Source organism: Vigna radiata, chromosome 7, assembly GCF_000741045.1.
Source record: "Vigna radiata var. radiata cultivar VC1973A chromosome 7, Vradiata_ver6, whole genome shotgun sequence".
Taxonomy (NCBI): domain Eukaryota; kingdom Viridiplantae; phylum Streptophyta; class Magnoliopsida; order Fabales; family Fabaceae; genus Vigna; species Vigna radiata.
In genome coordinates, this window is record NC_028357.1 from 42,379,883 (window position 1) to 42,407,805 (window position 27,923).

General features: G+C 34.0%; 5 protein-coding genes across 11 annotated transcripts; 3 read left to right on the plus strand and 2 right to left on the minus strand.

Moving 5' to 3' along the window:
* Positions 1–360: 360 nt before the first annotated feature.
* On the plus strand, positions 361–3,537 carry LOC106769309. Of its 2 annotated transcripts, none has more exons than XM_022783779.1 (4): positions 361–1,410; positions 2,524–2,677; positions 2,798–2,849; positions 2,973–3,055. In XM_022783779.1, exons 1-4 carry the CDS (start codon positions 1,151–1,153, stop codon positions 3,035–3,037), a joined length of 531 nt encoding a protein of 176 aa, XP_022639500.1. In that variant the 5' UTR covers positions 361–1,150; the 3' UTR covers positions 3,038–3,055. The 2 variants fall into 2 exon arrangements, with proteins under 2 accessions (XP_022639500.1, XP_014510364.1); XM_014654878.2 differs by having other exon boundaries at positions 363–1,410; positions 2,524–2,703; positions 2,973–3,537.
* A 4,218-nt stretch (positions 3,538–7,755) lies between these two features.
* LOC106768661 (F-box/kelch-repeat protein At1g55270) lies at positions 7,756–11,832 on the plus strand. 6 transcript variants are annotated; one of them, XM_014653920.2, is made up of 4 exons: positions 7,758–7,978; positions 8,096–8,142; positions 8,273–8,607; positions 9,746–11,832. In XM_014653920.2, the coding sequence occupies exons 3-4, from the start codon at positions 8,581–8,583 to the stop codon at positions 11,003–11,005; spliced, it is 1,287 nt and encodes a 428-aa protein (XP_014509406.1). In that variant the 5' UTR covers positions 7,758–7,978; positions 8,096–8,142; positions 8,273–8,580; the 3' UTR covers positions 11,006–11,832. The 6 variants fall into 6 exon arrangements, with proteins under 6 accessions (XP_022639499.1, XP_014509406.1, XP_014509404.1 ...); XM_022783778.1 differs by lacking the exon at positions 8,273–8,607 and having other exon boundaries at positions 7,756–7,978; XM_014653918.2 differs by having other exon boundaries at positions 8,096–8,607.
* A 3,612-nt stretch (positions 11,833–15,444) lies between these two features.
* Positions 15,445–18,743, plus strand: LOC106766468 (DEAD-box ATP-dependent RNA helicase 52C). Its single transcript, XM_014651194.2, has 6 exons — positions 15,445–16,481; positions 16,624–16,707; positions 16,815–17,057; positions 17,188–17,355; positions 17,445–17,558; positions 17,893–18,743. Exons 1-6 carry the CDS (start codon positions 15,726–15,728, stop codon positions 18,535–18,537), a joined length of 2,010 nt encoding a protein of 669 aa, XP_014506680.2. The 5' UTR covers positions 15,445–15,725; the 3' UTR covers positions 18,538–18,743.
* A 2,334-nt stretch (positions 18,744–21,077) lies between these two features.
* Positions 21,078–23,438, minus strand: LOC106767923 (adenine nucleotide transporter BT1, chloroplastic/mitochondrial). The gene is made up of 3 exons (XM_014652890.2): positions 22,237–23,438; positions 21,691–21,852; positions 21,078–21,619 (listed from the first exon to the last, which is right to left on the minus strand). The coding sequence occupies exons 1-3, from the start codon at positions 22,834–22,836 to the stop codon at positions 21,152–21,154; spliced, it is 1,230 nt and encodes a 409-aa protein (XP_014508376.1). The 5' UTR covers positions 22,837–23,438; the 3' UTR covers positions 21,078–21,151.
* Positions 23,439–23,592: 154 nt separating this feature from the next.
* LOC106767096 (ribosome biogenesis regulatory protein homolog) lies at positions 23,593–27,468 on the minus strand. Its single transcript, XM_014651920.2, has 8 exons — positions 27,234–27,468; positions 26,992–27,142; positions 26,667–26,718; positions 26,405–26,533; positions 25,631–25,748; positions 24,182–24,365; positions 23,957–24,070; positions 23,593–23,863 (listed from the first exon to the last, which is right to left on the minus strand). Exons 1-8 carry the CDS (start codon positions 27,341–27,343, stop codon positions 23,720–23,722), a joined length of 1,002 nt encoding a protein of 333 aa, XP_014507406.1. The 5' UTR covers positions 27,344–27,468; the 3' UTR covers positions 23,593–23,719.
* Between the last annotated feature and the right edge of the window lie 455 nt (positions 27,469–27,923).

Below are 27,923 nucleotides of genomic sequence, written 5' to 3' on the forward strand. Positions count from 1 at the left end.
TATTATTATTGATTATGGAATAATTTTTAATCCACACACGTAATCAATGTTCAAATGTTGTCAAAAAAATATTGTCTAAATATCATTATCTTTCTGGAAAATAAGATAACGTGAGAGTTCGTTAATAAGATAAAATATATCAAATATAAATTGTTAAATCCAAATTTACTGAGAATCTGTTCATACCATACTGATGAGATAATGGAGTAATGAATACTATTTTTTTTTTTCAGAAAAGAGAAGTGGAGTTTGAATCAAGCTTCCACGTGTTTTTGTTTTGTTTAATTGAAATGATTTTGAAATAAAAAAGAGTTGGAGGAAGATTCGAAGGGTTCCTGAATAAATAGAAACACGAAAGGAATCTCCCTTACTTACATCAACAAATCCTTATTATTTTTATGGAGGAACTTGGAACAGTACCGTAACTCTTATTCCTTTGTCTTCTTTGTCTTTCCTATTTCCTACTCTATCAGGAGAAAAAACGCTCACGCATGTGCCTGCGCCCACACGAAACGACTGCCAAACCCTCCTTCTTTCCACTCATCCCTGCAACCCAATCGCAGTTTCTGTTTTTAGGTACCTCTAATCAAATCGAGATCGTCTCTTTCTTCAAGATTCAGTGTTATTGCCCTCCTGCGTCTACTGGGTTTCCGCCAATTTTCAGTTACTCCTCTTCGGCTCTGCTAGATTATTCAATTCCCAATTCGCTTTTTTCCTTTTTTCTTTATTATTGTTGGTGGGTGAGATTTCGTTGCTGAGTCGGGTTTTCGAGGTTGGCGAGGGTCATTGTTAGACGCCCTTTCCTTCCATCGGTGTGATCATTCCTAGGTTGAGATTTTTGTATGCGACGATGATTTCTATGCCCCGGTTGCTGTGGTTGCTGTTGTATTTTGTGAATTTGTAGGTCATGATATTCGTCAAGAAGGGATTGCTTGGTGGCACGTAATTGGGATTTGGGAAGTGTATCATTGGTTCATGGAGTGATTAAATTAGATCAGAGGTGCTTTGATTGTTGATTTTGTGGAAAATTATATTTTATATTGCATAATTGGATGATTGGTCTAGCGAATAGGAGGGTGAGGATCTAGGTAGGTTGTGGTGGTTTGTGTTGGTACTAGTTGGGAGGTGGTGTTTGTGCAATTTATTTGCAATGTCTGGTGGAACACCGCGAGGGGGTGGTGGATTTATGAGGCAGAGGCATAGCCAGGGGTATTCAAGCAGTGGTGATGACCTAGAAGATGATGCATGTTCGAGGCACCGTCACTTTTTGGCCCCTAGTCCTTCACCAAAGACGTGGATTGAGATGCTGGAAAATTTTCTTTGGCTTGCTTCGGCGGCTTTTATTCTGTACTTTGGCGATCAAAAATCCAATATGATACATCTTTTGTGCCATGACAGTCGAATTAGAAGGTAACGACATTCAAATTGCAGTCTTTTATGCATATTGGTTTGAATTATAGTCATAAACACCCACTGGTATTTCGACAATCGTAGAGTTCATTGTTTCTAAGTGGCTAACGTATGCGTTATTCATGGAAGATTATTATACCAACCATGATAGCAACAAATAGCTGCAATTCTTTGACTTAGTTCAGGAACATGTTGAATATATGAATTATATGGAGTTCTGCCTAACTCGTAAACTTTTCCCTACCTGTCATTAGTTGAAGTGCTTCTTGATTGCCTACTATCATTGTCAAGTTGACAACATTATGAGCCATGAACAATTGATGAGGACCTAGGAAAGTAAGATATTGGTCAATACTTTGTATCTTCAAGTGTGATTTGTTACTTAATTTCCGTGGCCATGCTTAGGCCAAAATGTGTCATTGGGACAATTGTGAAGTCGTAGAGTTTAGAAGATGTAGACTGTGGGAATGATAGGGAAAGCAAAATTTATTTTACCAGCATATGCCCTTCATTTATAAAATAAAAAACAGGTTAGCCTTTTCTTTTATTTCTTGAATGGTGGAGAGGGGATGATATTTATGTGCATTTTTACTTGGAGAAACTCTAGTATGTGATTTCTTTCCAATTAGGATATTCATATCTTGATTACATTGTTATTTCTTCAACTTTGGCTTTCAAACAACTCATTGATTGTTGTCCTAATTAATTTGAAGCAAAGATTAAATCATCAATCCTGAACAAAAAAATAGTCCGTACTTTGTAACCCATGCCATGATCCTGTAATGTGACATGACTCTTTAAATCTTATCGACTCCCAGCCGTTGACATGCATATATCTGCCATGGATATATTAAGCTAAACAACACCCTAACGGACATTTGGACATGAAATGACCTTTATTATACTATTTCATTGGATCTACCCCCTCTCGAGTTATAGGAAATAAAACCTATTTTGATGATGTATAACATGAGTGTGGTTTTATATGTTTGAAGATGTATAAATTTGAAATAATGAAAGGAAACGGAATATTAAATGGTTGTGATTCTGATAGATTAGATTCTACCACTATGTATCATTATCATAACTTTCACAATTTTCATTTTATTGCAGACTGCCTTTGTATCTTGGGATGATAGGTATTGGTTTGAATACAATAATTTTCATTTATACAACTTTCTTGGCATGGAGTGCTCGAAGATTTGATGAAAAATGGGGATTTAAAAAATGGGAAATAACAACCTTGTCTGTGTTGCCATTCGTCACGGTATTTGGAATAATCTCCTTTTGCTTGTAAGGCACTGCCAGATCTTCCATGTTATATCTCAATTGTATTTTATGTTAAGGCGTTTTCTTATTTTATTGACTCTATCCCTTGCTTCTACAGGTTCTCCTTTGCTTTGTGGCCAATATGGAGTTTTTTGACACTTCCTCTTCTGGTATATCAGTAGTTTCGTTTTTCATTGTTTTTATGTTTTTAGTGCTATTTATATTCTTGTTTTATTATATACCGCCAAAATGGTAAAATTGTGCTAATCACCTCATTGCCATATGCTCTGCAGTTTACACTATTTATGGCATGCATGGTAGTAATCCCTTACCTCATTATTGGGACACTGCGGCCTGAATACTATGACGAACTCCGTACAGATTAAGCCTCATGATTGAAGCGAGGAATAGTACTGACTTAGATGATAAGAGTTTCTAACACATGTCAATGAGTGATGGGTTGCTATGTGGTTTGAAGTTTTGTCTCCGACTAGCATGATGTATTACATGTTATGCGTTCCTAAACCGGCGCTAACAGTGAGCTAATATTCTTTTCATCCATACTGTTTCATTAGGTTAGAGTGATGGTAATGCGGCTGGTCTTAGTTACTGCAGGTACAGATATAGGACTTGTTGGTAAAGTGTTCAGTTCTATCAGTTGGTTACCTTCGGTTTATGATATCATAGCAGCATTTTTACACGTTTTCTCGGTGGCAGTACAAGAGTTCGTATAAGCTCTCAAAAGTTTTTAAAAGTTTCACGTGTTGCCTCTCATAGGTAACATTGTCATCTTACCAGTTCATTGTGAGTAGCTTTAACATCTTCTTGCTAATGAAAATTTACCATATTTGAGTGATCTATGCACATGCTTTATGATGTCACTTTAAGATGGGGAATATCCTGCCTCTGTCCCCCCATAGAAGTAAAATTGAAAATCATTGGCCATTTTCTTAAAAAAAATGTTTTTTGTACTTAGGTTACTTTACTCTTTCCTAAAAGGGGTTGCTTTATATGGTTGTTGGTGTGACTAATAAGTTCAATTGAAGTTTTGAATTTAGGGGATTTTTTTTCTTAGATTATGCATACTTTCTGACATATATGTATTATTGGTAAAACAAAATTATTAAAATTAGTTCAATTTCTTTTTCCTTTTAAAATTGAATCAAATCAAAGTGTGTATACACTGTTTTACACGTCGGTACTAAGGTTTTTATATTCTTCTACATTTTCCCTTTTGAAATGGAAGGTTTTTTATTTGATTGTTTCATTTTCTTTTCCTTTTACTTGTTTTTCAGATTTTTTTTTGAAATTATATGTAGTTTGACTTTCAATTATTCAAGAATAAATGATCAAATAGTACATGGCATGAAAGTGTTCTCCCACGTTTGAGGTCTCTTTGTATGGTTATGCCATTAAATTGGTTTGGGCAGTGCCAGTTTTTTTGACTGCATGCTGAAGACACTGGGATTCCCAGCAACTAAATAAATAAACAAACAGTGAATGAATGAGGGGTGTATGTACTAAAGCTGACCCAAAAGAATTTCCCTTCAACAGGAAAGCCGAATATAATTTTCCATAATTTTTACACTTAATCGTATGTTTTATATTTTTGTTCTCATATTTTATCATTTAGTTTTTAATTTTGGCACATTTTATCACCTTTTTTTCTCCACATTTTACTACTGTAATTTTCAATTGCTGTAAGTTTGACCACTATATATTAGTGGGAAAGCGACTATGGTTTTCGATATTATATATATCATAAAATGATGTCATTTTATAGAAATAAATTAGCACTTTCTTATCTAATAAAGATGGTTAAAATGTGTGAATATTTAAAATTATGATGATAAAATTCATAAAATAATAATAATAATTGGGTGGGAAAATGTTCAGTCGATGGGAGGAGAGGAATGTCTTCTTAGATTTTCGAACATATTTCAATGTCAAAGTGTTCCCACGAATATACACAGGAACTGTGTCAAATTGGGTTTTAATCCACTTTGATATATGTCAAATTACCAGGGTAAAACAGGTTAACTCGTCACTCCATTTTATTATAAACATTAAAAATCATAATTTAAAGGATATAAATGTATAATAATATTATAACTTAAATTATTAATATATATATTAAATTTTAATTATTAATTATAATAAAATAATCATGTAATTATAATAATTGCTTCAATTTATTTAATTAAAAATATTAATTAATAAGTCAAATTTTAGAAAAATATTCATATAAAGGTTAACTTAACGCTACAAAATCTATTTACAAAATCTATTTATAATATCATGTTTTCACTTATTTATATATATTATAAACTTCTCTTATTTTTATTTTTAATCGATATGAAATGTCTCACGTATTTTTTTTTATCTTGAGATATATATATATTTCAAATATGAAATCAAACATTAACAAAACATATTGAAATAGTCTTATGTTTGAAATGCCTAAGCATAAAAAGATGTTTTAAAAAATTTATATCCAAAAAGAAAAAAAGTTTATAATATATAGATGAATGAAAATCTTAATTTATAAGATTGACCTGTATTTAAAATCTATTTCTTACTATTAAATAAATAAATATAATTGTTAAAATTAAATGTATATTGGTAGTAAAAAAAAGTTTTGCATCATGATCTCACAAATGGATATATTATGTATTGTTTTAGAAACAACTATCTAAAAAACAATAGATATTATACTTTTTATTGGTTGATTGTAAAATTACTGTAGTACAAAAATATTAAACTTATTTAAAATTGCTTTTTATTTGAATTTAGTCTGAAATAAATAACCAAAATCAATCTACATATACCTTAGAATTTAACGGTTGAGGTTGAGCCACAGAGAAATAAGCATGAACTGTGCGCCTCCCACAACACAAGGACCTCAACATGTCTTGTCCCCGAGGTTGAGAATGACATCTCTCCACATCAATATCTCCTTCTTCAAAAAGGAAAAGTGGCTCCATTGATCCTTCTCATCCTTAGTGCTCAACACATTTTTGTGAATACCATTATTGGTATACACTGAATTGTCAAAGTTACATAAAAAAAAAATTGAAACTGTTTATGATAGGGAGGCACCGAAAAAGAACTCTGCTTTTTGCGAAATGGGATGAGAGCATTAGCTAAAAATGATGGTGACTACCAACTCTGCACCCTGCTTTGTTTTGTGGCAAATCTTTGTATATTTGAGAAGGGAAATATAGATAGTAACGTTCTTGACAACGATAGGGTTGAGTTATTCAGCTTTTTGAAGGATGCACATGGCCTTGCGTTGGCCATCTTGTTTGATTTCTAACACCACTAGTATGTTCAAATGAAACGGACAATTCCAGTGTATATGTAATGTTTCTTATAGTGGTTACGTTTCCTTGATTGGACCCGCCATTGTTGAATGCAAAAAAAGGTCATAATTTTTCAATTAACCGAGCTAAGCAATATCTTCTAGGTGATATATTTGCTCACATCATTCATTTGTAGAGCCATAGAGTTCAGGTAGAGATCAACTGCGATTTTAATTAACTACTCTCAAGTATGTTGTGCCTCACACAACATCATGATGAAGAAATTGTTACCGAAAGTGGGGTTTAATCAATACCATATTCCATTAGCCGATCTGTCTTAAACTTTTGAGGAGTGTGGAAAGTTTTTGGCAGAAAGAAATAGAGTTGAGTGGGACCATTTTAGTTACGTCATGTAATTGGAATTATTGCTTCAAATGGGAATATAAAAAGGACATTGTCTGCTTAATGGTCATGGAGGTTGAAAGATTATACTCCTAAGTTGCTAAAGCCTAGAAGAGCTCTAACATGTGATAGGAGTGTCCAGCTGGAAAGGTGTTTCATGGTAAGGACTTATATGAGGAATGAAATCCCACTGATATGGAAAAGCATGGCTCACTCCAGAAACGTATCTTTGCAAATAAGATACTGTACTGCACTCATATGCCATTTCTTAGACCATACTTAGAGCTGTAGCAGATTTTTGGAAAAGCTTGCAAGCTAAAGGTAAACTACTTCAACAAATAGGAGCTCTGAAGATTTTTTAAAGTGCATGCACCTTTTTCTTCACGTTTATTCAATAAGCATGAGAGACTGATAAGATAATCAACATATAGCGCGTAACTTCATCTACAATGCCATTATTTATTGGTGATGATAAAAATTAAATAAAAAAGAGGAGACCACAGTCCCCTTCTTGACCCCACCGATTGCCTCTGCCAAGTTTCTAATGAGTGAAACACAACATGCATGATCACGAACCACGCTCATTAACATAAAAGTATGAATGATTCAGTTCCATTCATAAGCATCTCTTAAAAAAAGTTCATTGTTTTTATTTGAAAAATCTAATCCTCGATTGTAAGATATAAAACAATTTAACACTACTTGAACCGTACATGCTTTTTTAGATTTTTATCCTCTCAGCTTAGGTGTTTGTTGAGTCTCTTTAAAAAAAAACATTACTAGGTGATTTTGGAGCATAATATCTTGTATTTTTTTAATTAACTTATTCTTTTGCACAATGTAAGATGAATTAAACATAATTATTACTGGTACTGAAACTAACTAAAAAGGAGATGTAGTAATTATACATCTAGAAAAAGATAAGTAAAACTGCGAAAGCATTTATAGGTAGGCTGGTTATGATAATCCAATCAGAATAAGAATAATTTTGAGTGCAGGAAGGAGGAAAAAAAAAAAAGGAGAAATGGAAGTAAGTAGTTGGTAACTCAGCGGTAAACCCTCTAGCAGGGCCCGTTTCTAATCATATGCAAAGGATGATAGGACACCCACCACCTTCCCAGCCAGCAGAACTACCAAATTACCCTTGGTGGAGTGGGAATAGTTACACGATGTGTGTGTGATGATGATGCAGATGCAGTGTGGTGGGTCAAACAAACAAAACATGCACCCTGCAACATATCTTACATTACATTATTAAATATATAGTTGGTGGACAATTATTCTTTTTTCATTTTTTCTGCAGAGGTGGACCCTAGTTATTTTGTTCTGAATCTTTGTCTGCCTTTGTAGTGTTTGCATAGTTCAATCTTCAACTCCACAGTAACAAGGAGTGGTTGTGGTATTTGTATTGTATTGTATTTGATTTGGAGTTTTGACTTTCCCATTCGCAAACCAAAACCCCCCTAGTCTCCAAAGAAACAAACAAACAAAACAATAGCTATCTTCCAACCCAAGTTGTCAAATGTTCCTCTTTTCTCCAATTCTCCAATGGGCAACCACCAAGGTGTCATCATTTCTTCTCTCCTGCTTTAATGGTTTGCTTTGCTTCCTTTTTTCAAAAAAATCAATTTCAATTTGCTCTTTATCTCTCTCTAAAGTCTTACCTTCCCTTCTTCTAGTTCTCTTGCTGATCACACTCTTATGCTTGGTAGGTTGTGCCGTTGAGGAGATGGGCCCTAAACTCCACTGAAGTTTGATGGTAAGAACCAAAGGGGTCTCTTTTCCTCTTTCAGTGCTTCCCCTTTGCCCCCAATTTCGCGCTGTCTCGCATTTAGGTTTTCCCTTCTTTAAACTCACCAGATAAGATTTAGGGCATTTGATTTTACTAGATTCTTGGCAATTTTCGATGTGGAGCTTCTCGTATTCCACATGGCTCTCCTTGATCATCTTTTGAGATTGATTTGGTTCCGCTACACTTGACTCGTTGTTGTGAGAGAACGTGCTTCAAATTTCGCTTTGAAGTTTCAATTTTCTTGCAAGTTAAATTGAACTGGGAGGGAAGTAGAAGGGGATTATGGGACTGGATTCTCTCGAATTTCGTGTTCGGTATGGAGTTTGAGGGACAAAGACTCGATTTTTAGTGGTGTTGGTTGTGGAGTTATCTTTGTCGGAAGAGGTGAATTTGAAGCCCAGTAAGATGGACAGAGTTATTCAGCCTCCTTTGGTAATTGATTTATACGCTTTTTCTTATCCCTCTCTCTTTTTTCTAGTTTGTATGTCATTTTCATGTTTAGGTTATGAGGTAAACCAATGCTAGGTTGGTTTGAGTTCCCCATTTTTGTCAGATCATTTCTTTGGAAAGTATCGTAACTCTTGCTATTTAGACCGTTTGGGTTTGGTTTTTCTGTGTCCATGTTACTGATCTAATTGCTGATGTTTGCCTTGACCTAATATGTTGTTTCAAAAGAGCTCTAGAAGTGTTGGCCAAAAATGGAAGCTTCAAGAAAGACCTCTTTCTGGGGTGTTGTGGAATGAAGGGAAGACTTGTGGAATCGTTGCTTGATGATTCGGGTGGTTTGAAGGAGCTCTGGTCTTGTTCTATTGCATGCCATTGCTTACAGAACATTTCCTTCTTTACCCTTCGATCTTCTATATGTTGCATTATAACCTCTGCGAAATTTCTGTGTGTAATTTTCTTTGAATCGATGAAATGTTGCTGCAAGCTTTTGGGCCATGATAGATGAGAAACTCTTATATTTAAATGCTGTAATCCGGGTATTTAGATGGGGATAATATTTTGTATAATCTCACTGCTAAGTTTTCAGTAATGTGACACCACTTGTGTTTTTTCCTAAATAGTTAAGCGTGCTGTACATTCAGAAATGTGGGGATTGTTGGATGCAAAAATAATGGATTAACTTGCTTTATAACACGGGCCAAATATTTCTGAGGCTTAATAAGATTTGAAATTACCCTGGACTCTATGAAGGTTTGATTACATAAGACCTTCAAATGCCTTGTCAAATTGTGTCAAATCTTGCAGTTCAATATTCATCAAAATACCATAAAGCTTTTTGTGAATTATTTCTCATGATTTATAAACTGGTGATTGGCTTACGTTAACATATGAATTTACCTAGGCCTGAAAGATAGCTCTCACCGATTAATGCTTAAGCTATTACTCATTAGTAAACAAGGTGCTATCTCTGCTGCATCTGGAGTATTATCTGTATTATAGGCTGAGAGACATCAATTTCTCATGTATGAATTCATAATTTATCGTACTACAGCAAGAAAAGGAAAATATGCTTCCATTTTAAGTGTAGATAAAGAATTTTTCTGTTTCAAATGTGTTTATGCAGGTCGATACAACTGCGTGTCTATGCAGAGTGGATACGGGCCTGAAAACTGTTGCTGGAGCAAAGAAGTATGTCCCTGGAACAAAGCTTTGTCTTCGGCCTGATATTAAACCATCTATTCACCCAACTAGAAACAAGCCAGCACGTGGTGACAGAAGCCGCAATCAATCCCCGTTACTTCCAGGACTACCTGATGATCTAGCTATTGCTTGCCTAATTCGTGTCCCCCGTGTTGAGCATCGCAAACTTCGGCTAGTCTGCAAAAGATGGTATCGTCTTTTGGTTGGTAACTTCTTTTATTCTCTCCGCAAGAGTCTTGGAATTGCAGAAGAGTGGATATATGTTATTAAGAGGGACAGAGACGGGAAAATCTCATGGCATGCATTTGATCCTGTGTACCAACTGTGGCAGCCCCTGCCACCTGTTCCAAGGGAATATTCAGGAGCTCTTGGTTTTGGCTGTGCTGTTCTCAATGGCTGTCACCTGTACTTGTTTGGTGGAAAGGACCCACTAAAGGGATCCATGAGACGCGTCATATTTTACAGTGCTAGGACAAATAAATGGCACCGTGCCCCGGATATGCTTCGAAGGCGGCATTTTTTTGGTTCCTGTGTCATAAACAATTGCCTCTACGTGGCTGGTGGGGAGAATGAGGGTGTGCACCGATCCTTGAGATCAGCTGAAATGTATGATCCCAACAAGAATAGATGGTCGTTTATTTCAGATATGAGCACTGCAATGGTGCCTTTCATAGGAGTTGTCTACGATGGGAAGTGGTTCCTCAAGGGACTTGGTCCTCACCAGCAGGTTCTGAGTGAGGTCTACCAGCCAGAGAATGATAGCTGGTACCCGATTTATGATGGAATGGTTTCTGGCTGGAGGAACCCTAGCACTACCCTAAATGGAAAGCTCTATGCCTTGGACTGCAAGGATGGCTGCAAAGTTAGGGTTTATGATGAGGTCACTGATTCATGGAGCAAGCATATTGACAGTAAAATGCATTTGGGCAGCTCTCGGGCTTTGGAAGCTGCGGCTCTTGTTCCCCTGAATGGGAAACTCTGTATCATCAGAAATAATATGAGCATTTCTCTGGTTGATGTTTCAAAATTTGAAGATTTGAAAGGATCTTCCGCCGAACAGTTATGGGAAACTATTGCTGGGAAAGGGCAGTTCAAGACATTGGTAACAAATCTGTGGTCTAGCCTTGCCGGGAGAAACCGACTCAAAAGTCACATAGTTCACTGTCAGGTTCTTCAAGCTTAAAGGCTGTATAGTTCTAAACAATCACAATGCGCTTTGGTAACCGGTTAAAGTATCTCATCTTCTGGTATATGCTCGCGAGAAGCTGGGTCAAATCTTGGCAGAACACCATGGTGCTGTCTATTTGTTTCATCTCGAACCCCTGACATCATGCTCATCACAAGAGGTGAAACATTGATGAGATGTTTCACTAATCAAATAGAGTTACAGATATTGATACACAGCTGCTACATTTTGAAAAATTTGAGTTGGTTGCTTACCAGATAACGTGGTTTATCATTAGCTTGTCTTCTGTGTTGCTGCAACCAATGTATGACTGGCGTGTTGGAGGGAGAGATGAATAATGCTTAGAGTGAGTTTGGTGTTCTTATGAAATTGAGGGTGAAAAATTCAAGAATTAGTTTTTAAATATAATTTCATATAAAAACACATCTATGAATTTTTCACCCTCATTTTCTGTAGGGACACCCAACTGACCAAAAACTCCTTGCATAACGTGTTTATATATGAGCACAAGTGGAGTCAAGGTTGAAAAGAATTTAGGGTTGCCTCTAAGTTTTGTACTGTGATGAAACACTACTAGCCTTTTTGAATTAAAGTTTGCACCCCTGAAACCCTGCATGGAGAGTGCAAACGTTGATTGTGTTGTTTGGCAAAGTATTGTTAGGTAGTGTTTGAACATGGTTTTTAGTTTAGAAGTATAGTTTGTGGGGGGAGACCTAACCATGTCATAAAATGCAATCTGAACATGAAATATGCTATATATTTTCAAAGTCTGAAACCTTAGCTCCAGCAATCAATTTAAGGCTACACAAGTTGTATTACTTAAATTAAAACAATGGTATTTTGCGTGTAGGGTGGTGTGAACTAGACTTTTATGTGATTTCTGAGGCCACATGCTGTAAAGAGAAAAGAGACGAATGAACCAAACCCAGATTACACGTATCAAGTTTAGCCGAAATTGCGCGTTTATCGTTTACTCTGCTCTCAACTTAAATTAACCAAATTTTAAATAAATGGTATAAAAGGTTTCATTATAATAGGAGCAAATATATCCCAGTAGCTACCCTGATTGTAACGTCTCCATAATTGATAGATTCTTTTGTGCCCATTTTTTAGGCTATTGCTAATATAGAAACAATTATTTCAATAAATAAATAAATAACAATTCCTCCTACTTTTTTGTCCATGATTACGAACCTTAGATTGTCTGTCAGGTTGGATGTAATGCCTGAAAGAATGAAAAGTTGATTCAAATTTGAGTAACTGCATTAAAAAATAAAACAACAAAATAAGTTTATGAGACCAAAATGTCTAAAAAATTTCAACTTGAAAAAACTCTTCTCTAAAAAATGAGAGTTCTAAATCGCATTTACTTTAAATGTCCTACTGAATAAAATAAACAAATCTGGGAAAGGGCAGTTCAAAATGTCTAAAAAAATATATTTTATTCAGTAGGACTCTATGGTACGTAACAGAGGAAATTAACTTCGAAAAAAAGTAAAATAAATAAATAAATACTCACTCAAAATAATGGATAGGTATGGTAATAAGATTCGTTTAACATAAATGAGAGGTTAATTAATGTATGAATGTAAAAGATAAATGGTTTAAGTTTTTTCTCTTTAAAATATTTTAGCGTTTTCATTTAATCTCTTAAAAAATTTCTTGAGTTGTAGACTCTGAAAACATATTTTATATTTTGCCTTTGCTAAATTATTAGAAATATTTTTAAATTTTTATTTAATGTTTGAAAAAAAAATATATATCATATTTTTTTCGTGTCAAGTTAAATAAGCTAATGTAATATTGGTCAAAAGTAGTTGAACAATGACGCGAAAGCGTAACTTAATGTAAAAACTTATAAAATTATATATTAAAATTGATAATGTGTTTTAAATAATAAAAACCGGTTATTTTAATATTAAAAATTTTATATATAAATGGAAACTAAATATTAATAATATTATAAATAGTTAAAATGATCGATATAAAATAAAAAATATTAAAAAAACTAGTAGTAAAATAAAATGTAGTGAGAAATTAAATTAGTCGTAAGAAAAATATTAAAAAATAAATTATGAATGTCAAGGTAACTAAAAGAGTAACTAAAAACTATATTTGAAAGTAAAAGAACGAATAAATAATTTGTTGGCTGTTCATTTCTACACCCGTCAAATATTTTCTTACACCTTATCAAAAGTTTACTTCTTCTTTTTCCATAAGGGTTGATTTTTTTTGAAAAAAAAAATTATTTATAATATTCCAAAAAATAAATTTCGGCAATAATTTGGGTGTCGGATAAAATATGACAGAATGCAAAAAGAAATAGTCTAATTTGTTTAGGCAGATGGACATAAATTGGCCCAAGACTTAAGGCCATTTCTTCCTACACCTCCAATTGTTATAAATTTTAATATCCTCGTTTTATCCTTCGTTAAAAATCCTATAATCCTTCTTTGTTCCTTCGCAACCTCCCACAACCGAAAGTGACCTTCCTCATCACCACTTCCACCATGGCTTCATTAAAAAAGAATTTATATTTTTGTGACATTTTGGATATTCAGTTAACAGGAACAAGAAATCTTGTTACTCAGACCCTATATTTTCCACTCCTGGAACTATCACTTTAAACAATTATTTGTCTTTCAAGAAACACTCAAACCAAAGTCATGACTTGATCAAGGTGATATTAATCAATTTTTCTTTATTTTAACTATGATTGTTACTCTAACAACTACTACATACGCAAACTACATACCAAAGTTCAAACAACCTAAATAAACTAAAGTTGAAATTTTGAAATTAACAATTATTCAAAATAAATTACATGAATTTAATTTAATATGTTTTTATTTGGTTGAGATGATTACATGAAACTATAATCTTATAAGTTCAAGTAACCATTATGGACGAAAGATAAATGGCTTGTAATATTTATAACTTCATGTATAAGTCTTTTTTTAGTAATATAAACTTTTTGTTGAGTAAATTATATAACTAAAATTTATAGGTATTTATACATAAGTATATTTTCTTGTATAATTAATTTGAAATGTTACAATTAAATTTTTTTATTTGAAATAACATGACAAAAGCGTTATAAACTATAGTTTATTTTGTCGAATATATAATATTTCTATTTTTTAATTAAACAAACATGTTCATGTATACATATATACTTATTTTAAGAAGTAAATATTGTGAGATCTAATTTTAGTTTAGTAGATATGTTTCTTTGCAAAATGAAAATAAGAGTTAAAGTTTCATTTTATACTATATAAGATATTATGAAGTTAATTTTCATTTTTTATCTCGTACTACAAGTAAAGAAATAAAACATCATTTCTAACCAATCATAACTTTTGGTTCATAAACTTCTAGGTTCTCAAAGTTTTGAGAGATAAGGATACCATGTTTAATCAAAATAATCCTTTGATTTTGATATTTTATTGTGTTTTGGTATTTTCTAGGTCTTTAAAACTCTTAAAAGTGGTTTATTTATTTTGGTCAACCTCTAGATTTACTTAGTTTAGAAGAAAAGTGTTCACCATGGCTGAAATACTTTATTTAGGTTAATTTAGAATTTTGGTATAGAATTGAAAGTGAATGTTTAAAGATTATAAAAATTCTTTTAAGATTTATAGTTAAATATTGAATAAAACTATTGTGAATAATTAGAAATTGTTTAGAGAATGTAAAAACTTATTGTTAATCATTGAATTGAATTTTTATACAATTTGAGTGGTTTGAATAATGATGAAATTATATTATTTTTAGATTTGAAATTTTATTGTAATATTAAATAATGTATTAAATTTGTTAAAAATGTTTGAGGTATCAAAATAAATTTTGGTTAAGTGTTGGAATAAATTGAAGAATAGATTCAGTTAATTTAAATTAGAAATTGAATCTAGTTATCTTAGGATAGATATTAAACCGAATTTTGTCATAATAAAAATTAAATTAAATTATCTCATAATAGAACTCGAACCTAGTTAACTGAAGATAAAAGTCCATAAATACTCATTCAAATTTCAGGATCCTAACATCTAACCTAAGGAATTTAGATCAACATAGATGAAAGGAGTAATTTATTTATTATGATATGAATGACATTGAATGCAATATAAATAATAGATATTATTAGTATTTATGGATAACATGAGCTTTTGGGTTAAAATAAAAATTTAGAGAGTTTTGGTATTATTATGTAGTATTATTTGATTTAATTGAATGAGAGAAGTTTAAAAAAAGGAATGAAGTATGAAATTAGAAAATGTAGAGGGATATGGGTCTGAAATAGATAGCAGAAAAGAAGGAAGCAAAAGGAGAGATTGAAGAGGATGGGTTTGGGAAAGAGGAATAAAGGAATATGAAAAAGCAGTAGTAGTGTAGTAGTAGTGTAGTAGTAGTAGTAGTACATACTAACTAGCTCCAAATCAAACGCCCACATATCGTTACGAATAATAGTCATGCGTTCCGGTTGTGGTTGGTTGGGGGTTGTGCTACATCCCATCTCCCACCACGCCAACATTTATTTCATGTTCAGACCCTGCAAATACCCACCCCATGTTCTAACAGCTTTTCATCAAATCCCCTTTCGACACGTGCCCACCTGGTCCCACCACTAAAAAGATATTTCACGTGACCCAGGATTCTGCACGATGCCTCCTTCCCACGTCATCCAACTGGGCCCACTCCTCTTTCTCCCTCTTCTTCAATGTCTTTCTCTTCTGCACTTCACCCGTCGTTTTCAGACCCACTCTGCTATATAAGCACCCATTCAAACCCTTCCATTATTATTCTTACTACTACTCTCTACTCTCTACTGCTACTACCAAACCAAAACTCCTCCTCTTCTTCCTCCCTTTCATTCTTTAAACAACCCTTTACCATGCCCTGGTCTTATGCTTCCCCCTATGTGCCTCCGCATCACAACTCTAACTACATTCCACCTTCTGATGATCCTGCACACAACGGATTTTCCCGTGCTGCCGCTCCCCGTCCTGGACCCTGGCAACGCGGCGCCAGCGCCGGCCGTGGATTCTCTCGCCCCCGTGACCCTTCTCACCGGAACTCACGCTTCCCCGTGGAGGAACAAGAAAATGGCGACGCTATTAACTTTGACGCGTACGAGTCTGTCCCGGTGGAGGCGAGTGGGAAGGACGTGCCCCCGCCGGTGAACGTCTTCGACGATACGGACTTGGACGAAGGGTTGAAGAGGAATATCAAGCGATGCAAGTACGTGAAACCCACGCCCGTTCAGCGTCACGCGATTCCCATAGCTACCGCGGGCCGTGACCTCATGGCGTGTGCACAGACCGGGTCGGGGAAAACGGCGGCGTTTTGCTTTCCCATCATATCTGGGATTTTGAAGGGTCGCTCCTCTTCTGGGTTTGCGCCTGTATCTCGTGGTGTCGCTGTTGCGTACCCCACTGCGCTTATTTTGTCTCCTACGAGGGAGTTATCTTGCCAGGTTTCTTTATTTTGCTGGCCGTTGTTCTACGATATTAGGTTTTGTTATTTAAAACATGGATGAATAGTAAACACTGCACAACTATTCTATTTTCATTTTGTCCTATATTTTAAATTAAAGTTCTTTTTTTTTTTTTTGTTAGATACGCGATGAAGCGAACAAATTTGCATTTCAAACTGGAGTTAAGGTTGTTGTTGCCTATGGTGGGTCTCCTATCATTCAGCAGGTGTGTTTTTTGACATGCATGTACCTCTGTACAAAGTTGGTGTCTTGTGTTTTTAAACGAAGATTCAGTTATTGATTGTGCATTTCATTGTTTAAAAATGGTAAAAGCTGCGCCTTCTGGAGAAGGGGGTTGACATATTAGTTGCCACTCCTGGGCGCTTGGTGGATATTATTGAAAGAGAAAGGGTTTCGTTGGCGAGGATTAAGTACCTTGCATTAGACGAAGCTGATCGTATGCTGGATATGGGTTTCGAGCATCAAATACGCAAGATTGTGGAGAAAATGCACATGCCACCGCCAGGTATCAGACAGACATTGTTGTTTAGTGCAACGTTCCCTAATGATATACAGGTATGAAAAGTATTGGGTTGCCCTGCTTTAATATTTGTTTATATTCCCAGTGGTGCGTTTTTTCATGCTTCATTTTTTATTATCGTTTCTTGTGAAGTTCTTTTGATGTAGCATTTCATTCATGACGCAGAAGCTAGCTTCGGACTTTTTGTCGGACTACATATTCCTGTCTGTTGGGAGAGTTGGATCGAGTACTGAACTGATTGTGCAGAAGATTGAGCTTGTACAGGATACAGACAAAAGAGACAAACTTGTTGCTCATCTTCGTAGCCAAAAGGTGCATGGGACCAATGGGAAGGTAATAAGTGTGTATGCTCGTTTGACAATTGGTTTGCAAGTGCTGTTTTTTTGGATAATTGATTTAATTGTCTGTTTCCTGCAACGCAGCATGCTTTGACTCTTGTATTTGTTGAAACAAAAAGAGGAGCAGATGCTTTAGAAAGCTGGTTATCGAAAAGTGGCTTTCCAGCTATTGCCATACACGGAGACAAAGTTCAATTGGTTCGCTATTCTGCCTTCTATTTTATTTTTTGGTGCTTGAGGTCTGTCCTATTTTTTTGGCCATTTTGCAAGGGGTTTTGGGTTTATTGCAATAAATTACTCTAACCTTCAATACCTTAACCTTTTGGCTCTTAATTCCTAATTCGCTTCATTAATACTCAGCTTGTTTTCTTACCCAAGAAACACGGAACATCCTTTTCCTTTTTTTTAAAAAAAAAAAAATAGAGAGGTCATGTTTAGTCTAAACACTCTTCCAGGCATATTAGTGTAATTTGTTCTGTTCTTTACAGTTTTCAGCTCTTGAGCTTTGAGTGATTCTTGTTTCGTTGTATAGGAAAGGGAACGGGCTTTAAGGTCTTTTAAATCTGGACATACTCCTATTTTGGTTGCAACCGATGTTGCTTCGAGGGGATTGGATATCCCGCATGTGGCTCATGTCATAAACTTTGACTTGCCTAGAGACATAGATGACTATGTACACAGAATTGGACGAACAGGCCGTGCAGGTAAATCTGGTTTAGCCACTGCTTTCTTCAGCGACAAGAACAGTCCAATGGCAAAGGCTCTTGTTGGATTGTTGCAGGAGGCAAACCAAGAAGTTCCTTCTTGGCTCAACCAGTTTGCAGAGTGTTCCTCCTCAGGTGGGCGTGGTCGTGGTTATGGATCACAGCGTTACAGCAGTGGTAGCTATGGTGGTCGTGATTTTCGAAATCCCACTGAACCTGAGGTGCAAAGCTACAACTGCTACGGTTCTCATGGCAATGCAGATAATGGTGTAGAATCTTTTAGTACAACCTCATACGTTGATACCTCGTACGACATGCAAAACTACCCTGTAGAAACCTCTTTTGAGAATTTGAATATAAGTTGCAGTTACGATGAAGGTGATGGTAACTCTGTTGAACCGTGTGGAGGTGTAACGGTTGGTGAAGAGGGGCCTAGTGGTTATGCATCTATTGTTCCCACTGGATGGGACTAGACTTGTATAGTTGGTAGTGGAATGTTTTTTTGCTTTAGAGGGTTGACATTTGAGCATCAAATATATAATCTCCATACTATAGTTATATTAGTGAAGAAGTTGGTAGCCACTTTGATGGTTCCAGATTATGCAACACTTTTTTGTGTACCCTCTAGTCCTAATACAACATATTATTATGGATGTAATTTGTTTTGTTTATTTACAACTCAGGGATTATTTAATCAGATTATTAAATGTTGATTGACTTTTTTATAACTTGTTTACTATTGTCACTAAATACAATTTATTTGGTCAAAATACATTTTTTTATATCAGTCAAATCCCTACTATTTAACTTCATGATGTTCTCAACATTTAATTCGTCATTTTGCTGTATATAATTTTTAATTGTATGAGTAATTAGACAGTGCTTAATAGTTTGAAGTTAATAGTTTCTTGGTCTAATTGCTATTATTTGTAGAGGGAAGAATTGAATTTAAAAGATGAAACTAGTGATGACAAATGTTTTTTCTTAAATTATCAGGACACTTCAATTTGAAAACTAGAATAAGATGTTTTTTATTATTACTATTAAAGTTGTGTTTCATTTAAAATCCAATACAAAAATATTGGTAATGACTTCTAATTCCCTTTTTATTTTTTGTTTATATTTGTATAAATTTGGAGAGTTAAAAACGGAATAATGTTTATTGAGGTAATTGGAAATAATTTTAATATTTTGATATAAGCCAAAAAATTTAAGAAATATTAGTAATATCTGCTGTCTCTTCCAATATAAAAAAACAATATTTTTTTATCCCGTATTTAAATCGGTTGCGCTAGATGTTATTACGGAGAGATTTAGTTTATAATAAATATTATTACCAGCAAACAAGCTATAGTTATTATAGAAATTGTTAGGTTAAATGTTACTATGAAGACTGAATTACCAGCAAACAGTCTGCAGCCTTTTCACTTTGAAATTATGTCTGCTTGATTAGAACAAGTTGGTTTTAGTCCAGTTTTCCCATTTTAACTACTTTTTAAAAATAGTTTTTAGTGTTTAATACAGAAACTTGTGTTTAAAAATAAAGCGATCAAATATAAGTCAATACATAAAGAGGTTTGTTAATTTATGATTTTTTTTTAATTAGTATATTTTGATATAGTGTATCAAATTTTAAATTAAAAAAAAATCTCTACTAAAAAATATTTTAAATTAACTACCTTTTATTTATTTTTTTAAATTAAATTTTAAAATAATTAAAATATCCTTAATTTAAAATATATTTTCTTAGTAAAACAATATATTTATTATTATTATTATAACAAAGATTATTTTGTAATTTTGGTTTTCATCCCTCAAATCATTTCATTTTAGTGGAGATTATTTTTAATCTTCATCCCTTAAATCTCTATAAATCCATGGAAATCAGATGAAGTGAATAACATAAATAATTTTTTCCTTCCTCACTAATAGTACATTTTCTTAGAAACACAAAATTAGTATGAGTTGTGTTGAAGTCTTAAAAGGAATAATAATTGAAAGTGAAAATTTAGAAAGAAGAGAGAGAATTTTGGAAAGAGAGGGAAGACAATGAAAGAAAAGAGAGAATGAAAAGTTAGGTGATAATTTATAATTTTAAAAAGTATTAAAAAATAATATATATATATATATATATATATATATATATATATAAGTAAAAAAATTATAAATTTTACAACATAAAAAATTATTAGCAAAAATTGTATGTAAAGATGTATATGAAAATTTTTATGAGAAAACACTTCTTTATAATTATATGTATTGAAAAATATAAACATTTCAAATATTTTTTAACCATTGATGTAAAATTTTACTTTAATAAAATATATAAAAAATAGTCCAACTCAACTTCAAATAATTTGCAGGCAACAAATAATTGAACGAAGCATATCCAGTGAGTGTATATAATGATCCATGACAATACAAGTAAATATGTCTTTCTTATTTAACCATTTCAAACTACATTTACAATCCTTTTTTACATCAATTTAAGACAGAAAGAAGAAAGAAAGTGAATCCCATACCTTTTTCTTTATTTATTAACAAATTAGTGGCACTTTGTACACTTTGCATTAGCATTAAAATCCTTAAATAATTTATTGTTGTTGTTGCATTGCAATTATATTGTGTATTTTGAAAAATACACTATTTCACTGTATTATGAATGTCATAAAAGAATCGGCACTGGGGAAAAAAATTCAATTAACTTTAGATGTCAAAGTATTCATACTTCTATCATTTAATATTTTTTTAAGAATTAACCAATCTATTTTTTAAATAATTTAATGTTATTTTCAAAAATATTTGCATAAGATTTTACAAAATTTAGATATTATGCGTCAATAAACTCTATATTTTAAAAATAATTTATTATCTATTAAAATAAAATAAGATTACAAAAAGTTTTAATGAGTTTTTAATTTCAATTTAATGGTTGAATGATTATTCGATAAAAAAATAAAGTATAAAAATTAATAATAACTTTTTTCCTAAGATGGTTTAAGGAAACAGGGTGGTTGAAATGATGAAAGTGGTATGCAGGGAAAAGCAAAATCTGCAAAACAAATTATTTCCCAATTCCAAACTCTTTCAATCTTGTTCATTTTCAACAAGTATTCTCTTGCAAGCTTCATAGCACATGAAAGAAATGCCAGCAGCAGGAACCAATTTTAAGCAGCTTGGTCCCAGACCTCTATAAAGACCTGCAGCTCCTTCCTTTTCAACTATACTAATTAGAGCGTGAAGCATGTTACTATACTGTCTTCCATTCAGAGCCCCTGCTTGCATATGCTTACGAGCCACCTCAAGTGGAAATGTTGCACTGCTTGAAAATGCACCAGCAGCTGATCCAATTACAAGAGTCATCACATTCCCTATCTCCTCCTTACCAAAAGCTTTTTTGTACGCTTTTCTAAATGTGTCATAAGCGAAATAGTTTGTTGCAGCATAAGGGATCACACCGATTAGACTAGGACTGAGGCCCCTGTACAGTTCTGCAGGACCTTCCTCTCCAATGATTCTCACAAATGCATCCACTAAGTTCTTGTACACTCCTCTCTGCAATTTTTGGAGTACTCACATAAATTTACATCACTTGGAGCATAAATCAGAGAGCTTTGAGTGCATACCTGGACTGTAAGACGAGTTTTGAGTAGTTCAAGAGGGTACATGCATAGGGTAGAGCTAACACCAGCAACAGCACCTGCAATTGATGATGGAGGAAATGGAATCTTTGGCTGTTCCCCAGGTTTTGGAGATAGTTGCTTTTTCACTGTGTCATATGCAAATAACTGCATGTTCCACAACATGTCAATATCTCATGTGTGTAACGAATTTAGATTACAAAATGTACTGATTGACTCCTAGTTTCGCAAGTTGTATTGATATGTGAGTCAGCCAACATCGAAGTACAATATGTAAAATACCAACCCCTCAGATAAATTTGTATATTAATCAAATATTTGAAGAAAAGAAAAAGGACAATTCCGAAGCAACAGGGTCTACGGAACTCTCATTATTTCAGAAGTTAAAGTTATGACATCTTGTGTATGATGTCCATGAAAACAATTTCCAAATAATGGAAATGTGAGATAAAGAAGTTATCGACATGAAACATCCAAAAAAACTTACATCTATGATGATGTACAGTACTAAAAAACATCATGTTTACTCACCTCGATGGCCTTGCTAGGCGCAACTCGGATGATGTTCACGAAATTGCCTCTGAACAAGCCCTTCCATCCATCTGTCTCCATAATAGATTGAAAAACTTGAAGTGAATTGCGTCCACAGCTCCCCACCATCAAATGGGTCCTTATGGTCTCCAACGGTGCCACAGCTGTTCTTGACACTGCACCAGCAATTGCCCCACTCATCAACCTCCTCAATGATGGATTCCCAATCTTAAATTTCAATTTAAACGCCTTCTTCTTCTTTTCCTTCTTCATACCACGGCCTTCTTCATCAACTTCAACTGCCTCGCCACTCAATAACCCTTGAGAACCCGAGCTTCGAAGACCAGCTTCAGGCATTAAAACATATTTCGAAGAAGAATAGACCAAGGATGGTTTGGTGCCACTTTCTGTGGTAGTGGCAGCAGGAGGATTTGGTGAAATCCCAAAACCAAATCCTGCTTGACCAACGCTTGCAAAGAAGCTAGTGGGACGAACTTTACCCTCAAGACTATCCCATTCAAACTTGATTCCGGAACTACATATTGTTAGATCTTTGTTACCAAATTCAACACTTTGCACTTGCAACCTACCTCTACCCATGAATCCTTAGTTTTCAATAAACTGCTTCTCTCTTTAAAATATTAGCTTTGAAAGTATTATAAGGAAAGAGATGATTAAGAACAAATGGCATGCAAGAATATGCGAATGTAAGAGATTTTACACCAAGTTAGCTGAGAACGAGTTATTCAATTCAACAAGAACAATGAACACCAAGCCACACAAGATATCGAATAAAGGAGGTGAATTTTCATTGGGTGGAGAATTTTGTCTAATAGAAGCTATAAATTCAGTCTATATCTATGAATCGGCAACAAAGATAAAGAAGGTAAGAGAGGTGTAATTTGCAAAGATATGCTTAACTCGTCTTAGTGACACGACTGAAGCAAATTCTGATTATTTCTTGTTGAATAAACTGAATTATCCAATTATTTTCTCCTGTCGGATTAAGGTGGTCATTGGCCACACAAGTTGGATAAAACTTATGTAATTAGAAGACAAAACACTTTATATTTGTCCTAAAGGAATCTGCAAAAATATATTTGGTCGCATGCGCAGCACACACTACTTTATGCACGCAAGTGCCCTTTGGTCTTAAGCCCCAAAAGCAAATGAAATATGACGTTTGAGAAACTGTGTTATTTTCAAGAACTTTAAATATCCACTGATAGTTCTCTGTCTCCGGGGACTCTTGCTCGGGAATTCTAAGCAGAAAAGATACGGAGCGAATATGTATGCCGCGCACAATGTATTTATTCGTTTATTTGATAAATTAAAACATTTTTGTGAATCAAAAGATGTAATTTAATTTTATATAGATGGTAAATAAAGAGAATATCAATTGATGACATTAGTCTACAAAACTTGAAACCAGTGAACAAGAGTTTCCAATAACTCTACAAAACTTGTTTTAATAAAATCTAAACTATTTCCCTTTCGCCTTGCCTTTCTTGAAATTTCCCTTTTTAAAAGACTTTTTCTCGGTTTTCAATTTCTTGTCAGCTGGTGAAGCCTTCGCTTTCTCCATCCTTCGCTTCTTTTCTTTCTTCACGGTGTGCATTGTGACGGCCTAGAATTCAGAGAGCACGATTTTGACAAAAAAAGATATTAATAAAATTGGTAAAATTTGAAATCCATTTCACTGAAAGACTTTTTACTGTACCTTTTCAACATTCAATATGTTATGAGAATTCCTGGAGATGATCTTGTTCAATATTTTTTCAGTTTGCTCCCTCTCTTGTGATCCTATCCCAGTTCCTTCCACCACTGGCAGGAACTAGATGAAAACAAAACGGAAGTTAAGTCAATAGTTAATAATGGGTGCTTCTACATATAACAAGTTACATGGCTAAGACAAACAGTTATCTGAGAGTGTACAGTGCACAACCTTACGATATTTTCCTTTATGTTTTGCAGGCTTTTCACCAGGCAATTTCTTGTCAAATTTCCCACCACTGGCTGTTGCAGTTGCTGCAATTCCTGCTACATTACCTAGTTCATCCTTTGTAACTTTCTTTGGTGCTGCCTGAGTTCCGGTTATAGGCAAAGCTGTGGCTGCCAACTGAACATGGCTGCATAATAATTTGTTCAGATTTCATCACAATAAAGAAAGAATGAAGATATATACTAAAGAAAACAAGAAACACCAGGTCAAAGCTCTACGACAAACAAGTCAAAAGTTGACACGTTATTTAGGCAGGACAGTTGCCACTAGATCACTCAATTGCCCCTAAAGCTGGGGAAATTACCACATGCCATGAAAGTGAGACATATGAAGTTGAGATGCCACCATAGCGGATAAGATTTTCTATTAAGAATATCATATAGAACAAGTAAATGTAATTCAGGCATTGGAGCATGTAAGGCCATCATCTTTTGGGTCGACTACATATTATCTAGGTTTACCTTCTTCTATTTCAGCAACCACACTCTCTATTCCAGTACCTCAAAAAATTTTAAATGGGTCTCACTAATAATCTCATTTTATCCATAGAAAATATTGAACACGGTTATGAAAATGGAAAGTGTTAACGTATAAAATGGCTTAAAAGCAATGGTGGTTTTTATAAAAAGATAACACGATAATATTTTAATAATAAAAAGTTTAAGCTATATAAAAGGACAAGGAAGCAGCAGGTTGAGATATTAGGAAATAGTTGTAGATGGTTGTAGAGTAGTAGTCCTATAGGTATATATTATGTTATTATAGTTATGTCTTTTTGGATAAATGTACTAAAACTATATACTACGAATTACCTGTTCTTGATTATTAACTATAAACATGTCTTATTTTAGTAGTATTGTGCTGCTAAAAATGAGATATTACCAAAAGTACAAATTATTTAAGTTTTAAAAAAATTTCAAAATAAAAAATGACATGGTCCCACTGAAAAAATTAAGCAACTGGTGTATATTGAAATAAAAGGTACAAAGGAGGTTCTTCTTAGGCACAGGTGCTTATAAGTAAAAGGAAGGAGTTAACCACCTCCCGATGCAAATAATTGCCTAACAAATAAAGAAAAATAAAGCATCACTAGTTGATTCATGATAGTAGCATAAAAAATAAATTGCTTCTATCATTTGGATTTTGTTAAGTTTGGCATCAGAAACTTCAGTATAAACTTTGTGAATGAGAAAAGAAAGTGGGCCATACTGCCTAAGGTGAGATACATTGACTCAAATGGTTGAATAAAAGGCCAAGGTCCGTGATCTATGAAATAAATTATGCACACAACTACAAGCCAATGATGTATGCTATAATGAACAGTAAGAAAATAGAATTCCCATGCTACGAACAAAATCTTCAAAGTTAATTGGACAACGTTATGTTACAAACCTTGGTAAGGCACCAAACTTAGCAGCTTCTTTCAAGTTCTGTAGTCGATTTTTATCTTGTTTTTCAATTCTTTTCTTCTTATTTTCTTTTCTTTTGGCAAAAGGATCCTCTTCTGGATCTGAAAAATGTTACAATATCATTATTGATATGCCATACATATAGCTCTGATTAGTGTACGAAAGGAATCCCAGTAAAATGTGAATTATAAATTTGTATTCATGAAAAGATAAAAATGTTAAAGTCAACAAAATAATAGCATAAAACATCAGCAGTCTAAATAAACATCACATGTGATTTGAAATATAGGCATATAACTTCCAGATTATCACATGAAAGAACTGTCATAACCAAAAATAACAATGTGCCAAAATATGGTAGGAAAGTAAAATCTTCAAAATTTTGAAATCTTAACCGATGGGTATTCCATCAAATAGATGCCTGGTTTAATGCTTTGGTAACCCACAATGTCAACTATATGTTTTGATTAAACATTGAGCATGCCCTGATATATCTAAATGTTTAGATTTTACAATCTGGACCTTCTAAAGGGTCAATGGTGGTCTGGTTCAGATGTTTTCTCAATAGAACAGTTTCGAGTACACAAACCTTATGTAGGTCTGCCATGAAAATCCTATGTTAAAATTTTATCATATTCTGGACACATTGTAGTGGATCTGTTTGTGCCCAAAAGTGATAACGCAATCTACACCTTATTCATGACCATTAAAGAAGTACAGTAGCAGTTCACGAGGAAAGGGATGCTAGATTCTTTACCATCAGTTTCTTTTGCCTCAATGATAGGTACAGCATCTTCATCATTTGCACGATCATATCCATATCTGCGTTTCCAGGTTCCTGATTGTTCATCGTACACAATCTTGTCTTTCTTCCGATTCTGTATGCCTGCAAAATAACAGGATAAAATTCATCGGTTAAACCAGCAAAAATTAGATAGCACTAAGCCTAACACAGACTACTACATAAACATCATTAAGATTATTTGTATGTCACTTGAGCAGAGCATGAATAGACGAACCTTTCTTTTTGGCAAAAACTTCCCATTTAGTAGGAGGCTTAGGTTTTGGCAGCTGAAAGCATCACAAAAAATTTATGAGCCAGTATTTTGATAAATTAGACATAATAAAAATACTAAAAGCAAAGAACCGACGATGGAATCAGTACAATTTCATAGTTGATTGCAAAGCAGACACGTATACGAAAGAAAATGCTTTTATTTAGCCCTTGGGAAGTTGCAATACAATAGAAATAAGGATTAAGGTTATGAGCATCAGAGTAAAAAGTAACAATTACAAGATTTTATAACCTTTGGATTTAAAAGAAGAATAAGAGTGTGGGATTACGTGTTTTTCTCTTGGCAATTTAGTTAGTGGCGGCGGCAAGTTGACTAGGGGGCCATCTACATCTTCGGTTGATGGTAAGGTGAAGAGGGCATCTGCGATAGTTTGAACCAAGTGAGTGCCTTTCAGTAAACACTGTTTGACGAGGTCCTCCCTGTGTTCAATTAATGTAAGCAAGGCAGTGTCAAAATCGGAAATAACAAAAAAAATACCCTGAAGAAGAAGAAGAAGAAGAAAAACGGTACCTGGAAAGAGGTGGTTGAGAGGGGAAGGTTTGATTGGAGTCAAAAGCCGTGAGATGACCAAGGTCCACATCGAACTTGTGCTGTTTCTCACCCTCAATCTCCATCTCCATCACCTTCGACTTCAACCAATGAAAACAATATCAAACCTATGCGGCGCAGGTGGGTAAGGGTTTAAGGGTTTGTGATATATTGTGTTGCAGGGGCCAGAATCAAGAAAATACAGAAACAATCAAATTATAGGGTTTTGGGGGGGGGGGGGTTTGTAAGCATGCTCCTCTAACAAAATTATCACTAGTATTTTCAACAACCTATCTTATTTCTATATTTTGAGACGATGAAAATTTATTTTTTCTACAAAACACCAATAATTATTACACGGCTTAAGCAAATATTGCACGTCTAATGTTTTTTTTTTATACAGTTGCTGTTTATTTATTTAAGGATTAAACATGTTTTTCTGTCCAAATTAAAAAAATATATATATTATTCATTCTTATATCTAATTAATTTAAAAAAATTATCATATTGAAAGACGCATTAAGGTAACACTAAAAAAAGAGTTTATTTATTATCTTTAGATAAATTTACTGGATAATTAGAAAGTGTTATTTAATAAACCATAAATATATCATTAAAAAAACAAAAAAAACCCACATATAATCTTTAATGCACTCAATCAATTCTTTTATT

Excerpts from the sequence above, each read along its gene's own strand:
- LOC106767923 (XM_014652890.2), bottom strand. The coding sequence starts at position 22,836 with ATGGGTAGAGGTAGGTTGCAAGTGCAAAGTGTTGAATTTGGTAACAAA. Across the intron at positions 21,853-22,236 it reads CGCCTAGCAAGGCCATCGAG|TTATTTGCATATGACACAGT; the intron begins GTGAGTAAACAT and ends TGGAACATGCAG. Across the intron at positions 21,620-21,690 it reads AAACTCGTCTTACAGTCCAG|AGAGGAGTGTACAAGAACTT; the intron begins GTATGCACTCAA and ends CAAAAATTGCAG.
- LOC106769309 (XM_014654878.2), top strand. The coding sequence starts at position 1,151 with ATGTCTGGTGGAACACCGCGAGGGGGTGGTGGATTTATGAGGCAGAGG. Across the intron at positions 2,704-2,797 it reads GGAATAATCTCCTTTTGCTT|GTTCTCCTTTGCTTTGTGGC; the intron begins GTAAGGCACTGC and ends TTGCTTCTACAG. Across the intron at positions 2,850-2,972 it reads TTTTGACACTTCCTCTTCTG|TTTACACTATTTATGGCATG; the intron begins GTATATCAGTAG and ends TATGCTCTGCAG.
- LOC106767096 (XM_014651920.2), bottom strand. The coding sequence starts at position 27,343 with ATGGAGATGGAGATTGAGGGTGAGAAACAGCACAAGTTCGATGTGGAC. Across the intron at positions 24,366-25,630 it reads AAGTTTGGTGCCTTACCAAG|CCATGTTCAGTTGGCAGCCA; the intron begins GTTTGTAACATA and ends ATTATTATGCAG. Across the intron at positions 23,864-23,956 it reads ACATATTGAATGTTGAAAAG|GCCGTCACAATGCACACCGT; the intron begins GTACAGTAAAAA and ends TCTGAATTCTAG.
- LOC106768661 (XM_014653918.2), top strand. The coding sequence starts at position 8,581 with ATGGACAGAGTTATTCAGCCTCCTTTG. Across the intron at positions 8,608-9,745 it reads GAGTTATTCAGCCTCCTTTG|GTCGATACAACTGCGTGTCT; the intron begins GTAATTGATTTA and ends GTGTTTATGCAG.
- LOC106766468 (XM_014651194.2), top strand. The coding sequence starts at position 15,726 with ATGTCTTTCTCTTCTGCACTTCACCCGTCGTTTTCAGACCCACTCTGC. Across the intron at positions 17,356-17,444 it reads TGCATGGGACCAATGGGAAG|CATGCTTTGACTCTTGTATT; the intron begins GTAATAAGTGTG and ends CCTGCAACGCAG. Across the intron at positions 17,559-17,892 it reads ACGGAGACAAAGTTCAATTG|GAAAGGGAACGGGCTTTAAG; the intron begins GTTCGCTATTCT and ends TTCGTTGTATAG.